Source organism: Aspergillus fumigatus, chromosome 8 (assembly GCF_000002655.1).
Source record: "Aspergillus fumigatus Af293 chromosome 8, whole genome shotgun sequence".
NCBI lineage: Eukaryota > Fungi > Ascomycota > Eurotiomycetes > Eurotiales > Aspergillaceae > Aspergillus > Aspergillus fumigatus.
This window is the reverse complement of record NC_007201.1, coordinates 401,428-415,106: the sequence shown is the minus strand read 5'-3', so window position 1 is coordinate 415,106 and position 13,679 is coordinate 401,428. Positions and strand designations below refer to the sequence as shown.

At 49.1% G+C, this 13,679-nt stretch overlaps 6 protein-coding genes and 1 non-coding gene across 7 annotated transcripts; 4 read left to right on the top strand and 3 right to left on the bottom strand.

The window, feature by feature from the left end:
* Positions 1-1,173: 1,173 nt before the first annotated feature.
* Positions 1,174-2,709, top strand: AFUA_8G01610 (uncharacterized protein; the record flags this gene model as incomplete). Its single annotated transcript, XM_741952.2, has 2 exons — positions 1,174-1,317; positions 2,233-2,709. The coding sequence occupies 2 exons, from the start codon at positions 1,174-1,176 to the stop codon at positions 2,470-2,472; spliced, it is 384 nt and encodes a 127-aa protein (XP_747045.1). The 3' UTR covers positions 2,473-2,709.
* A 589-nt stretch (positions 2,710-3,298) lies between these two features.
* Positions 3,299-4,730, top strand: AFUA_8G01600 (uncharacterized protein; the record flags this gene model as incomplete). The annotated part of the gene is made up of 2 exons (XM_741953.2): positions 3,299-4,574; positions 4,627-4,730. The coding sequence occupies one exon, from the start codon at positions 3,299-3,301 to the stop codon at positions 4,394-4,396; it is 1,098 nt and encodes a 365-aa protein (XP_747046.1). The 3' UTR covers positions 4,397-4,574; positions 4,627-4,730.
* A 1,570-nt stretch (positions 4,731-6,300) lies between these two features.
* Positions 6,301-7,611, top strand: AFUA_8G01590 (aminoglycoside phosphotransferase family protein). Its single transcript, XM_741954.2, has 2 exons — positions 6,301-6,512; positions 6,572-7,611. Exons 1-2 carry the CDS (start codon positions 6,483-6,485, stop codon positions 7,409-7,411), a joined length of 870 nt encoding a protein of 289 aa, XP_747047.1. The 5' UTR covers positions 6,301-6,482; the 3' UTR covers positions 7,412-7,611.
* On the bottom strand, positions 7,564-7,679 carry AFUA_8G01585. Its single transcript, XR_013344536.1, has one exon. It is a non-coding gene; the product is annotated as a ribosomal RNA (ribosomal RNA).
* A 273-nt stretch (positions 7,680-7,952) lies between these two features.
* Positions 7,953-9,542, bottom strand: AFUA_8G01580 (pyridoxal phosphate-dependent aminotransferase; the record flags this gene model as incomplete). The annotated part of the gene is made up of 5 exons (XM_077805268.1): positions 9,328-9,542; positions 9,216-9,257; positions 8,465-9,159; positions 8,241-8,375; positions 7,953-8,124 (listed from the first exon to the last, which is right to left on the bottom strand). The coding sequence occupies exons 1-5, from the start codon at positions 9,451-9,453 to the stop codon at positions 7,953-7,955; spliced, it is 1,170 nt and encodes a 389-aa protein (XP_077661396.1). The 5' UTR covers positions 9,454-9,542.
* A 335-nt stretch (positions 9,543-9,877) lies between these two features.
* Positions 9,878-11,366, bottom strand: AFUA_8G01570 (ADP-ribosylglycohydrolase family protein). The gene is made up of 3 exons (XM_077805267.1): positions 11,042-11,366; positions 10,707-10,986; positions 9,878-10,657 (listed from the first exon to the last, which is right to left on the bottom strand). Exons 1-3 carry the CDS (start codon positions 11,194-11,196, stop codon positions 10,106-10,108), a joined length of 987 nt encoding a protein of 328 aa, XP_077661395.1. The 5' UTR covers positions 11,197-11,366; the 3' UTR covers positions 9,878-10,105.
* Positions 11,367-11,485: 119 nt separating this feature from the next.
* On the top strand, positions 11,486-13,633 carry AFUA_8G01560 (putative aldo-keto reductase (YakC)). Its single transcript, XM_741957.2, has 7 exons — positions 11,486-11,919; positions 11,989-12,450; positions 12,504-12,582; positions 12,636-12,776; positions 12,824-12,937; positions 12,986-13,180; positions 13,231-13,633. The coding sequence occupies exons 2-7, from the start codon at positions 12,292-12,294 to the stop codon at positions 13,524-13,526; spliced, it is 984 nt and encodes a 327-aa protein (XP_747050.1). The 5' UTR covers positions 11,486-11,919; positions 11,989-12,291; the 3' UTR covers positions 13,527-13,633.
* The last annotated feature ends 46 nt before the right edge of the window (positions 13,634-13,679 follow it).

Here is a 13,679-nt window from a genome sequence, read left to right as displayed (position 1 = left end):
ACTTGCATTTTGAATTGGGTTTTCAACATGGTACAATATATGCGCGTCATCAATTGGCGATATGGGCGCTCACAGTTTTTTTTTTTGTAAAACCTGATCATTATTCGCAATTGAGGATCATGAGACTGTTTTACTCAAGATTCTGGAAAACTAGCAATGCGACAGCAATCTACTTTCCCCTTACCATAGGTTGGAATTGACAGTATCCCAAAGGTGGCCTTGGATGGACTGTGCGCGAACCCCGGGAAACAAGGCAAAAAGAAATGAGAAATGAAAGCCTGAGATTTTGAGCAGGGGAGGACAATAGACAACTTAGACTCAGTATCCGGCATGCTTCGGATCGGACAGCAGACCATGACCTCTGGAACCTTGAACGGAGGGTTACTGGATGTAGAGTAATATGACAGCCGACCAAGACACGCATGCTCCTCCCCACGTTGCTCGGAAGGGACTGTAACATATTGACCCATGGCTAGAGTCTCATTTCTGCTATCGTGAAACGGAATGTAATCAAAGTCCGAGGGAAAGAACTCATGTTCCACAAAATCAATGCAGGTGACTGACTAGACGTATGGAATGGGTGCAAAACCATGTAGCATACCTAGAACAATGCACACACAGCTGGCTAGAGGCGCCTTGGGCACCACACTCTAAATCGGCGGGTCCCCAGACGATATCTCTTGGTGTAGAGGCTAAAGTGCCAAGATCAATTGTGGCCATTCGAGTTACGCAATGTAATGCGTTCCCAGAAATCCAGCTCGCTCAAGTCCAGCGAAAAAATGCACCCAGCTGCGGGTGGCTACCTTTGTATGGCTCTGTTTGCATGGTGAGCATGTTCTTACTCGACAACGTTGTTATCAGCGGTCCTGTCTGCAACCCCCAGAATGTGAGCAATCCCAGCAGCACTAAGTCTGGCACACGTTCCTCGGGCTGATGAGCGGAGATGTGCCCAACGACAAGGAAGGAATTTACAAAACCTCCATGCTTCTAATATGGACACATATACTGAGATGGAGGAGGAGCGAGCGAGAGCTATATAGAGAACCTGCGTGCGTCGCAAGACCTCGGACTTCAAAGATCCTACCTTATACGTTTATTAAAACGCGACTTTTGAATGATTCCCTTGATTATCCTCCGTATCGATCGTTTCCACACCTTGGTTCCTCACACAGAATGAAGCCTACGCTTGCAGCTTTCCTTGTCCTTGCCATTGGCGTCCTAGATTGTGTCGCAACGGAGCCGGCAGAGCCGTCCCAGACCCTAGCGCAGTCCCCAACTGACGCTGATCCTTGGAAGTGGTGCCAAACCTCTATTACCGTATGCTGAAGCTGAGTAGCTGGCCATTTGCAAATATGATTTAACGGGACCATAGTGCTACAAGGACTCTGACTGCACGGGTAAAGATTGCGGTGACTGGGTAAGATTTGACATTTTCTTAGTGACACCTGGGCATCAAAGATAAACTGTTCAACAGGGTTACCACTGTGGAACTTTCTGGTATCCCCACAGCTGCTGGACTGTAAGTTTCCAGCCCTATCATCAGATCCGAGTAATGATCCTAATGACGCCTAGTATAATATTGACGCCTTGGTCGAAACCAAGTAGCGGATGGAAATTTTAGCCTTTTTTTCCTTGGCAGGCGGCATTCAATGGGCGTCGTATTTTGATGCTGGATGATGGTCGACAGCATCTGTCAAGATGATGTAGCCGTCTGGAGGCACCGGCCTGTCAACCAACTGTCATTCACCAGAAAAGAGTTACTGCTCTTCCGCGCCATTACCTTAAACACGTGGATAGATAGAGATTCAACCGATGTCCGCTACAACCTTCCAAGTCAGGCTTCGGAAGTGGCTGCTATACTTTTGTCCATGTCCCTCCAAGACAAGCTTATCTGTCGACCATAAGATATTCATAGGGGCTTGTATCAGGAATGATCAAATTAAACAGAATCATTCATGAGTGTGAGTGCAAAACGCTGTTAAAGCTCTCTTGGGAGATCATTTTTTTACGACAAGACAGAGACGAGATATTTCTCGAAACAAAACAGAGGATATCAGGTACTCGCTGAATAGTCTTTTGCTAACCATGACATAATCTACGAGAGAATGGAACACACAACCTCCTTCTTCGATATCTATTCGTCATGCGTCCGGTTTGCCCTCATTTTTTGTATGGTAGTCCGTAAGGTCTCGACAGTACGATGTAGAAACACGCAATGGTTCGATTATATAGGCCCGTGGTAAGGAGGATGCCGCCGCCGACGCCGGCGATGATCTGGTAGATGACGATCTTGGCCCTGCTGAAGTGGGCGTCGATGCTGATGTACAGGCCTGTGGCGAGGGTCATAAGCGCGTACCCGTTCAGATGGATGGTTTGCTATCAGCCCCAGCGGGAGAGGGCGAAGCCGGAGAGGATGGCTCCCCGCCGGGTATCGTCGGCGCCTTGCACCATTTCATTGCCTCAGAGACATGAAAGGCAAATATCCCGCCAAAACCAACAAGCAAAGGAGGGAGAATGTTCCAGCCAGACCGTGCATACGTGGTATCTGCCCAGGAAAGGGCGAGAAAAATGGCAATCATCGACCCGATTAGTAGCAGATTCCCTATCCAGTCAATCTGCTTGATCTTCTGCCTGAAGGTAAACATCTTCCGGTAAGTAATTTGCAAAAAGATCAACTGCTACAACAGTGTCACACCTCCCAGAGGCCGGTTCAGCCAGAACACCCATCGTCAGTGTCCGCTTTGCGCAAAAAGCTACAACGCCAAGATTAGGGCCTTACCGTTCTTGTTCTAGCAGTGAACAGTGCCACCCTTATACATATCAGCTTTCCACCGACATTCCCCGAAGCCATATCAAGCACCCTCTCCAACCATGTCCATCCATTCACTCCCAGACGAAGTCCTACGAGAAGTTATCAATAGTCCCTCTCATCGTGATGTTTCCTCACTTTCCCTGCAATCTCGCCGCATACATCGCCTGTGTGAGATGTCAACTCAGCGCAAATACCGCCGAGTAAGGCTGCGAAACACCTCAGATTTTGCGAAAGCCTTTAGGATGTTACTCTCAATTCTAAAGACACCCCGACTGGGTTTATTTGTCCGCAATATCCAACTGGAGCGATCACCAACAGTACAGTATGAGGTTGTGGAGAGCTACCAACTACGCGCTGCAGAAAGGGTACTAGACTTAGATGACATGCTTAAGCTTGAAGAAGCCATTAGACATTTGGGATTTAAGTCGGTAGACAAGGAGGAGAAAATTTTGAATATATTACTACAGGATCCTGCTAACATGGAGTATGGCGCCATTCTTTGTCTTGACTTATATTCTGACTTGCAATAGTGGCAATGACCCACGATCTCCATTTTTGGCTCAGGCACTGGCAGCCCTCCTAGTTTCTGTCTCACCTGTGCTTGAGTCTCTTAGCTTTTGCCCTGTGGGATATGAGGAGCCCAAGCTCTTGAGACTAGAAGCAGAAGCTGATGGCGAACCACTTCCCATAGCTGACTATGTATTCAAGCATTTCCTAGAACTCGTCCGTGAGAAGGACATGCCGTTTTTACAGAACCTTCGAGCTGTCAGATTCCTGATCGATCCAAATACCTGCGTGTACAGAACATCAGATTACCAGCCCTATGACCTATTCAGCAGCCTAAACCTAGTGCGACGTCTGCCAGCCATGGAAACTGTCCACGTGGATGCTATTTGTGATCCAGATCTCCCAAGCGTTGAACCCCCACCTCAATCTGGAAATTATACTTGTATCTCAATTCAGCACTCCAGCCTTCATTGCCCGTACCTGGTATATACAATTGAATCAGCCAAACGTCTGGAACAATTCACATATGGGATCGGCGGTCGCTTCTCAAGGAACGGGATGTTGACATCCTTCCACCCAGAATGTGTCTTTCGAGCACTTTTTGCTCACCGAGCCACCCTGCGCCAGCTGGATCTTGATGTAGAAGGGCAAACTCGTCAACTAGACCTTGTTGGTCTGAGGTATCTGAAGTACACCCCAGAAGAAGAAGAAGAGCAAGGATCGCACCGGGACGATCCAGTTTACCTATATGAGTGGGCCGATGAGCTTGAGAAGCTTCCCGTGAAGAAGGAACAAATACCTTCTAATGTGTCTGTGGATGCTTGGCCTCTTCGAAGCTGCTTAGAGCTGAAAGATCTCAGTCTAGGAATTCATATTCTGTATATTTATGCTCGTGGATACGGTGGTGATCAGTGTGGTGATCAGTGGGGTGACCATAGCGTTGATGATTCCTTTTCCCTTGTCGATCACCTGCCGCCGAACCTTGAGTCACTTCGCATATATGGCTACAAGAAGGAAATGAAGCCGCGGCTGAGAGGTGTTCCACAAAATTGCTTGAAGACCAGCTTGCTAAGCTGATGGCGGAGAAAGATCAAAAAATCCCCCGGCTTGCCGTCATTGAGGGTATCGAGGAACTGATCCCGAATGGTGAGACATTGGAGGGGCCCGGGAATCAAGATAAGATTTGGAAAGGGGAGGCAGATGATGAATGGACGGACTATGAATATGAATAAGGCTTGGCTTCTATACGCTACCTGTATGCTATCCCACTTCTACGAAGCAGGACTGCTAACCTCAAGCGGATATAGGCTTGATTAAGATTTGACGCTCAAAGCCAAGCAATCAAAAAGAGACTTACAAACGAATGGTTAATGAATAATGTGAACATGCAAAATCTATATTATTCAGCGAATATCGCTCGCTCCTCTAAGCAACTACCTTCAATCCGGTGTATCACTCTATCTGTAGGTTCTATTTGAGCAGGCGGATCGTTCGCATTATAATCACCAATATCTGAAACCAAATCATCGGTGCTGAGGCGAACTATGGTGTTCAGTCTATTCCGAATCCGCCGAACGCCTTGCAGAGCGCGAGTAGCCATGAAATTCGAAATTCCCGTCCACCGGCTGTCGAGTCGATCCAGCCAGTAAGTGATACGTGGCCGCGTGTAAGTCACCATCTCCGAGAAATGATGCCGGACCCAATAGAACTAGAAGCAATTGAACACCGGAGAGCATTAATACTGCGCGCATCTGATCAAGGGCTTCTGTGCACTTGGTCCTGTACATAGCCATTCATTTGCTGTGTGGAAGCAATCTATTTTCGCGCCATCTCCAAATCTGTTTATGGTTAACTGCGTAAAGCATCTAGCATATTGAGGGAATCTTGCTTGAGAAATGACCCCATTTAGATGCGGGTCGGTGAGCTCTTCAATGCAATAATCTGGATTGAGTGCACAGGTGTCCATCGGACAGCTTCCGCGGGCAAGATCATTCCACCGGTCCAGATCGCACGCAATGTCCCTTTTCGAGATTATCTTAATATTCCTTCAACGCCTGATTGACATAGTTCATAGCCTTCGCGACATCACACGTTGTATAAATTGCTCCAGGCCGTAGGCAACGTAGGAGACGAACTCCTGTGCTTCGGCATCCTTTTGAACTCCCCTGCAGCCGAGACTGCTGGTGAGAGAATCATCCCAACTTGCAGGCCAGAACGAGCTTTCTACAAAGTCCCCGAGGCCTTTCTTTAGCTCAGTCACATCGGCATCCTCTTCTGAGACAATTGTGTAGTAGTCATTGTTGCAGCAGTAAGCGGCGGCTCCGGAGACTCTATCCCAGACCCCCGTTTTCTCCAAGTTGATCCAATACTAATTCCTGGGACACGCTGCAGCGCAATAATCGGGGTTGCACGCATCCTGGACCATTATACCTCAGAACTTCTCCAAGCTGAAGTCTCCCTATTTTCACATGTCGTAAGTTCAATCACAGCACCGGTTCCGGGCACCGTCGTCGTTGCACTTGGCTTCTTCCCTTCCTTGAAGGGGGGTATGCATCGGCGACTTATGGTATATTTCCAGAACAACTGAAGAGAAGCCGCGGTACGCATGCGAACATGGGTATCTAAATAGCGCCTACTGCCAAGCTCTGGCTCTAAGCTATTGTTTTCCAGTGCCTGGCAAGAGAGTCCACCCAAAGCGTCTGTGGAGTGCCAGGCCAGTGGCTTGGGGGTTAAATGGATTGAAAGTACACTTAGGGCTCTTGGTGAACAATGGGCTGGTTTGGCTCATCCTATCTGTGACACAAGACCAATCAGCGTTAGGGACTCAGGGTGCTCCCAGACTGAATGAGGCTCATTTGGCCTAGGCCCTCACACTGTTCCAGATGGTGTTCACGGACTTTGGGCGCGATACTAATAGCGGAGCTGCTTGGGCGCCAAGTAGGCGCGTGATCCATCCTCTATCAATCTCACTCCCCAGTTCTGCGGTTCTTGGCTATGATGACGACAAACCAACCTAACAATAGTTACCTTACATTGTCCTCGCCTTCAACTTTCTTAGGGGCCAATCCTCCTTTGTTTTACTACCCTCCTGGAAGGCTACCGCATAAGAGTCGCACTTCCCTTGTCGTTGAGCTTCCCTCACCATACCTCAAGGTTAAGCAACATGGAGGGTCCTTTACGCCCATTCACCGACGTATTAACGCCTGCACTTGATTTTTCTTCCTATGAATCAAGCACTGACAATCTACACAGCCAGCCAGTAAGGCCTCAGACAGGGCATGCCCGCTGGACGATAAAGAACTCGACTCTCTTTCCGACGAATCACTCGCTGACCTCCTCAATTCAGCCCCAATCCTTTATGGTCTCGGCCAAACGACCGTAGTGCGACTGTCCCAGAATCTCGTCCTAAAAGGCGGCGGCAATGGGCTGCCTTGTGAGGCAAAGGTACTTCAACTTGTTGCATCAAGATCCAACATTCGAGCTCCTCGTGTTCATCGGCCACTTCAAGTTACGGACGACACGAAGTACTTTGGCACCATGGGGTACATTGTGATGGATTATATCGACGGGGAACCGCTTGACGGCTGCTGGGGCGATCTCAGTGATGAACAAAAAATGGACATCGCAAAACAGACTGCGCAGATGATCCTCGAAATGCAGTCCCTAAAGCTCTTAGAGCCAGGTCCGATCGGCGGGGGACCATGTCGTGGTCGTTTCTTTACGCACTACAGTGCTGGTCCTTTCAAGGACGCGTCCGAATTTGAGGGCTGGTTCAACCACAAATTGGACATCTGTAAAAAACACAATCATGCGCCACAAGACCTTCCCCCGTTCAAGTTCACCCAGTTTGTTCTCACCCATCAGGACATCAGTCCGCGAAACCTCATTCTGGACCGAACTGGCCTTGTATGGCTTGTGGACTGGGCAGATGCGGGCTCATATCCCCCCGCTTTCGAAACGGCAGCTCTATCGTCTCAATCACAGTTTGTCGACTTTAATGAAATGGTGCTGTCATTGCTCCCACGATACCCTTTGGAAGAACAGCAATTAGATTCCATTGGATATGGGCTCTCGATAGCTGCACTGGCTTAAATTGTATTGACACGCTGGATAAGCGCGGTGTGCTGGGAGTTGGAGTTCGGACTCAAACGAGAACGACTTTCGAAGACCTGGCAGAGTCATGCCCTGGTAGTGAAATGCAAAGGCAGCAGAGTGTCATAACTGAAGCAACATAAAAACAAAAATACATACAACAGCCGGGATTCGCTGGTGGTCACCCACCCAACTACTAACCGGCCGGCGTGTGGCTTAAGTACGGCTGAGCGGACGGGAAGCCCTGTTTTCCACACCCTATGGTCGTATGTGCTAGATAGGTGATCAACAGGGTTTATATGCACTCTAAAACAGATAGCCATAGGAAGCACAAGAACACTTTCGGAGGTATATGCCAAAACATTACCACAGTGACCCGGTCACACGGAAGAGATCGGGAATGGCTAGACTGGGTAGCCAACTGGAAACTACCAAAAGCTCTTTAAGATAATCCCCCCGAGCTATGATAGAACTTGATAATCCTGCGAGCACCTTGTTTAGTACATAACCACACTGGATACGAACGGGAATCAAATGCAACCTACCTGGATAAGCCCTCTTTCAGGCTCTCCTCATCTAGTGAGAAGATGACGCGGAACCAACCAGGCACTTCATTGTGGTATGCATAGCCAGTCGACATCTCCACCCCAATCTGTTGCAGCTGGCGGGACAGAGCCAACTCTGCAGCCCATCCGTCTTGACTGGTGACGATCCTGTCATCCAAGCACTTGGACAAGTCAATCCAGAGGAAAAAGCCAGCAATACTACACGTATTAGCTTCTCACTATATTTATTTTGGAATCTACAAGGGCCGCGGGAGCAGACTTACGCGCCCTGTGCATAAGGAATCCCCGCCTCGTCCAAGGCTCGTGCTGCCAGATCCCGCTGCGAGCGAAGTAACCGGCGGCTTTTCTGAAGAAAGGACTCCACAAAGCCTTGATCCTCGAGAACAGCAGCGGCAATACTGCAGGATATATGTGATGGCCAATGGAATCGACTAGCCCACGGAGTCAGATAGTTGCGTACAGCGAGATTGGATAAACACCCACGTACCTCATCGACAAAACCGCCTGGAGGAACCTCTTATTCCGGCTAATCAAGCATCCCAGCCGTAACCCCGACGCCGCGAAATCTTTCGACATGCCGTACAGCACGTGTATCAAGGCTGGATCAACCCCGAGTGGGACAGGATCGATCGACAAAACAGAAACAAAGCCATCGGTCGAGTCAGCATCATCGTACACCGACAACGCGTACACCTCGTCGCTGATGAGATGGAGCTGATACTTCTGACAGAACTGCAGTAGCGCCTCTAAGGTCTCGCGCGGATAACATCTGCCGAGCGGATTGTGCGGGTTGCAGATTAGGAGGGCCCGGGCTGTTACCCCGGTCTCTCGTGCTTGCAGGAAGGCCTCCTCGTACCGAGTCACTGCGTCTGGGCTGAATTGATCGTCCCCGTGGAAGGAGGTGTAGATCAATTGGCAGCCGGAGGGCACGCGGAGATCTCCGTTGAAGGAGCCGTAGATGGGTTGGCCTAGGAGAATCCCGTCGCCGGGGTCCGTTAAACTAAGGGCACAGAGCGCGTTTAGGCTCGTCACACCGTTTGCGAAAATGATGTGATCAGGCGAGATTGGCGTAGCGGGGTGGAAGTATGTAGTTATGTGATTGGCCATGGCTGCTCGGAGACGTCTTGAGCCAAAAGGGCCTTCATGGTAGGTGAGGTCCGAGTGGTCTAGTCTGGATGCTACCTGTTTACACTTACTTAGCCAACCTGGGTCCTGTATAGAGAGTAATCTAACCTCACCTGCGTGCGGATGTATTCAAGCATTACATCATGCATCAAGAACTATGACCTTATCAGTCAACATATACGGCCATGATCAAGAACCCACAAGGAGGAGTATGTGGCTGAGTACATTCTCTGCATTACGGAAAGACACAACTCCCTGCTTGTTGTCTTTGTTGTAGGGGGTCTTGAGGGCCTCAAGGTAGCTGTTTGCCAAGCCGGCCTTGGCATATGTTTCCCCGCGGGCAGAAAGCATGTTACAATGATCAATGAGATGATTTTAGATCAGCTTAAGGGTCTTATCCCAGCGTGAGGATCAGGAGTGGAAGACGCGAAGACAGAGATATATCCGACAGCGGAGGTGGGGCTTTTCGGGCTTACAAGGTCCTCGCCTCAAGGGGGCGCCAGGATGAGGGGTAACGTTAGGAAACAAATCTGCGTTCAATTGGCCAGGTACGCACTAGCTTGGCATCCAGAATCCATGAGGAACTTTGCTCAAAGCTTCATATTGATGTTACTCGAGGCCTCATACCGCATTTCCAGTGCTTTGCAATGTACCGGCTTATAGTGCCTTCATTATACTAGCATCTGACCTGCCATATTGCACATCTGGAAACAGGCACTCATATATATCCTTCCATGCACGACAGGATACAAGACTTGACCTAACCACAAGAGGAGACCTTTGGCTTGAAAACAAATTATTTGAACAGGACACGATATACTACAGTGTTGGGGTTCCAACTGCAACGGTGTATATCTTCTTCCAGAAATGTAGCCGAATAACTCTTCCGGTATACATCTAAATTGAGTACCCTGTATGACCTCAAGCCCGAGAGGTGTGGAGTGTATAGATATATTCACACGGACTCCTATCTTGGCATTTGGATACAGCGGCATAAGCATCATCACTCCGGAAGAGAACAGAGACCAGATGCAATTTCTTCAACAACGTTTTTCTTCTGTAGGCTCGCAATCCAATCAGCTGGTATCTCTTCAAGTCCATAATATGATCCTGCCAGCCCTCCGTATACCGCCCCCACAGTATCGGCATCATCACCCAGGTTGACGACCTTGACAGCTCCGCTTTTGAATGTGCTTGTGGTAAAGAAAGCCCACAGAGCAGCTTCGAGCGTGGAAAGAACGTATCCGGATGATTTGATATGTTCTTCATCCGTGTTCTCCCAATCGGTGAGACTTGAATAACGATCAAGCCGCTGCTTCACCTTAACATCTGTGAAATTTATCCTAGCGAACTCTTCTGCAAGGTCTTCCTTGCTAGCGCCATTCAGAGCGCGCACAATGAGTCTGGTGTAGATCTGGCAGCACTCGGCGCACGTGGGGTAAGGATGAGTGGCATTTGAGGAAAGCGCAGCGTTGGACAATGCTATCTCCATGTCCCGAAAATACACCAGTCCAATGGGTGCAACGCGCATAAGGGACCCGTTTCCACAAAACATCTTCCGCTATCAGTATTTGTAACTTTTGTTTCTTGGACCATGCACTTACTTCGCGCTTCAAGGCTCTGTCGATTTCAGGCTGTCCGCCCTCGTGACCATTCGGGTCATTTTCGCGGATATGAGGCGATCTGTCAAAGTAGCGTCTCCATATCATCAATGCTTGTCTGGTTCTGGACCCAATATCAAAGCATTCATCGGTAGCTGATAAGTAGCCATTCTCGTGCCACTTGACATAGTTGCGGATTGCTGCCTGGGGGATAAAATTCCCTTTTGAGGCAATGAGGGAGCGAGCAAGACATAGGGTCATGGACGTGTCATCAGTCCATGTACTGTGTTATTCTTTCAGTTTGACTGCGAATGGTAAGGACATGTGACAATGCTTACCCTGGTGGAACATCGAAGGTATCATTGTGTATGAAGTGGGTTACTGGAATGAAGCTGCCCCGCGGTTGGAACTCTACTGGCCCACCAAGGGCGTCAACAACAGCCACACCAAAGATGGATCCTTTGATCCTAGACTGTACTGCTGGAGTTTCCATGCTTCGAGAGCAGCTTTGTGCTCTGTCTGAGCATCCGAATATTAGCTAGAGAGTTATTGTTAGCCAGACGATTTGATAGACGGCCAGAGTCGACCTGAGGGTAAGGCCATGCAGCTGTGAGCGGAAGCCTCAGCCGCACTTATACGATGATTTTATGAGAGAAGGAAGACTGTGGCTATGCAATGATGGAGCAAGGCTGAACACTGTAATTCATTATGGTCTACCACGGCAACAAGCGCACTCCATATTCGATGATGAGTATATATTAGGGAACTCGAATGATCTGCTCATGATGTCTGAGCAAACTCACTCTCGATCGATACTCGAAAGGCAAGCGTGTCCCCTTGCTCGAGGCGCCTTGCACCCGTTTTGTCAAAAATCCCAATTGATTACATAATAATCTATCACGTGATTTTACCGTCATCTAAGAGCATTATGCATCCATGGTCCGGTCCAGTTGAAGCGCAGAGCCATTTCAGGCGATGGCGCATGATGGCAAAACCTCCCCCACAGTTCTTGGTACACGTATACTGTGTGCATAGTATAGAGTGCATGGTGCACAGATGAGTATAGAACGAGAGCGAGAGAAACGACTCTCCACTTTAATAATGTTATATCCCTGCTGTGTTGAGCCACTGATATCATCTGTACTGGCTAGAGGTGGTTGTTTGGATACCTGTTACGCTGAGGGGTTTGAGATGTGTCAACTCACATACTCCGTAGGTACGAGCTTAGCAGGTTGGCAATGAACTCACTGTTTCAGTTAACCAATAGTATGAACTTTCAACTAAGCCCTGAGGTGGATCATTTCTCTGAAACCCTCATCAGATCGTTCGACCCAGTCAGCATTACCGGAGTTACGGCTGTACCGGGTTTAAGGCCGTCAGCACTCTTTATTTCCCCGAAGATTAACCAGGTGATTGACCGACTACTATCTCTATGATCTCACAGCATGCCTTTGGTCACCGCAATTAGGAGCGCTCCGCCATGAGGTATATATTCGTGCATCGCTGCGGCCGACATGAAGAGAAAGTAAGTAGATAACATTGTGAACCGATTGTAAATCACTAACACCCATTTCCCTCGTGAGCAGCAATGGTCAAAACACTCCCCTTCGGCGACATCCAAGTGCCTTCACCCGGCTTCGGTGCCATGGGCTTAAGCTTCGGCTTGGGCACTAATCTCACTTTCGAAGAAGCGGAACCCGTTCTTCTGAAAGCAATTGAACTGGGATGTACCTTTTGGGACACTGCTGTGAGTGTCCGTCCTGCAACTTGCACACACAAAGATTAACGTGTCAAGCAAAGGTCGTCTACCAAGCTGGTGTGAATGAAAAACTGCTCGGAGATTTTATCCGGAAACACAATGTCCGGGACAAGGTCTTCAGTGAGTCGCTCTTGGTATCTATTCTGTCTACGTACGTTAACGAAGGCTATTAGTTGCATCGAAATGCGGCTTTAACGTGTTCGGCGATCGCTCCGTCACCAATTCCCCCGCTCATATCAAGGAGTATATCGAGGGCACCATCGAGCGACTTGGCTTCGCGCCTGACCTCTACTACCTGCACCGGATCGATCCGAGTACGTTTCATTCACGCCTCAACCCCGCTAGGCACTAACGAGATCAGAAACACCACTCGAAGAATCCATCCCCGCACTAGATGAGATCCGCAAGGCTGGCAAGACCAAGTACATTGGTCTCTCGGAATGTTCTGCTGCAACACTGCGCAAGGCCAACTCAAGTAAGACTTTTGTTCCGTTCTCTTCATATTTTTACTAACAGATGACAGTCGCCAAGATCGATGCCGTGCAAGCAGAGTACTCTGCCTTCGAGACCATCCATGAGACTGACGGTCTCATTGACACATGTAGAGAACTAGGGGTGGCTTATGTCGCGTACAGCCCGCTCGGACATGGGTGGCTCGTCGACGACTTTCAATATAAGTCTCCTGATGATTTCGCCCCGAATGACTTCCGCAGGACGAGTAGGTTACCCCGCCGGAGCGAATGCACATACATTTGCTAACGCGGATAGGCCCCAAATTCCAAGGTGAGAACTTCTACAAGAACCGCGCGATCGTGGAGGAGATCAAGAAGCTCGCTGCTCGGAAGAAATGCACAACCAGCCAGATTGCGCTGGCCTGGGTCGCGGCGCAGGGCTTCATTGCTATCCCCGGTACGACCAAGGCTAAGCGGCTAGAGGAGAACTGGGCGTCCAGGGAGATTGAATTGACCGAGGAGGAGAAGCAGGAGATGCGGAGAATTATTGATGTGGCAAAGCCCCACGGGAATAGGTACGGGCCTGAGAATCAGGCTTTGGTGGGACATTGATTTACCGTGAGGTCTAGACCTAGAGCATTTTCAGCAGTTTCTGAAGCTGAGCTTCAGCTCAGTCATGTAAACCTTAGGCAATGCACTGCTATTATCTTATCTCTGTATCTGTGAAACATTCCTAAGGATTCTATGATACATGTAGTGTTGAAG

Excerpts from the sequence above, each read along its gene's own strand:
- AFUA_8G01590 (XM_741954.2), top strand. The coding sequence starts at position 6,483 with ATGGAGGGTCCTTTACGCCCATTCACCGAC. Across the intron at positions 6,513-6,571 it reads CTTTACGCCCATTCACCGAC|CCAGCCAGTAAGGCCTCAGA; the intron begins GTATTAACGCCT and ends CAATCTACACAG.
- AFUA_8G01570 (XM_077805267.1), bottom strand. The coding sequence starts at position 11,196 with ATGGAAACTCCAGCAGTACAGTCTAGGATCAAAGGATCCATCTTTGGT. Across the intron at positions 10,987-11,041 it reads ACCTTCGATGTTCCACCAGG|TACATGGACTGATGACACGT; the intron begins GTAAGCATTGTC and ends AGAATAACACAG. Across the intron at positions 10,658-10,706 it reads ACAGAGCCTTGAAGCGCGAA|ATGTTTTGTGGAAACGGGTC; the intron begins GTAAGTGCATGG and ends TGATAGCGGAAG.
- AFUA_8G01560 (XM_741957.2), top strand. The coding sequence starts at position 12,292 with ATGGTCAAAACACTCCCCTTCGGCGACATCCAAGTGCCTTCACCCGGC. Across the intron at positions 12,938-12,985 it reads ACTGCGCAAGGCCAACTCAA|TCGCCAAGATCGATGCCGTG; the intron begins GTAAGACTTTTG and ends AACAGATGACAG. Across the intron at positions 13,181-13,230 it reads GAATGACTTCCGCAGGACGA|GCCCCAAATTCCAAGGTGAG; the intron begins GTAGGTTACCCC and ends TAACGCGGATAG.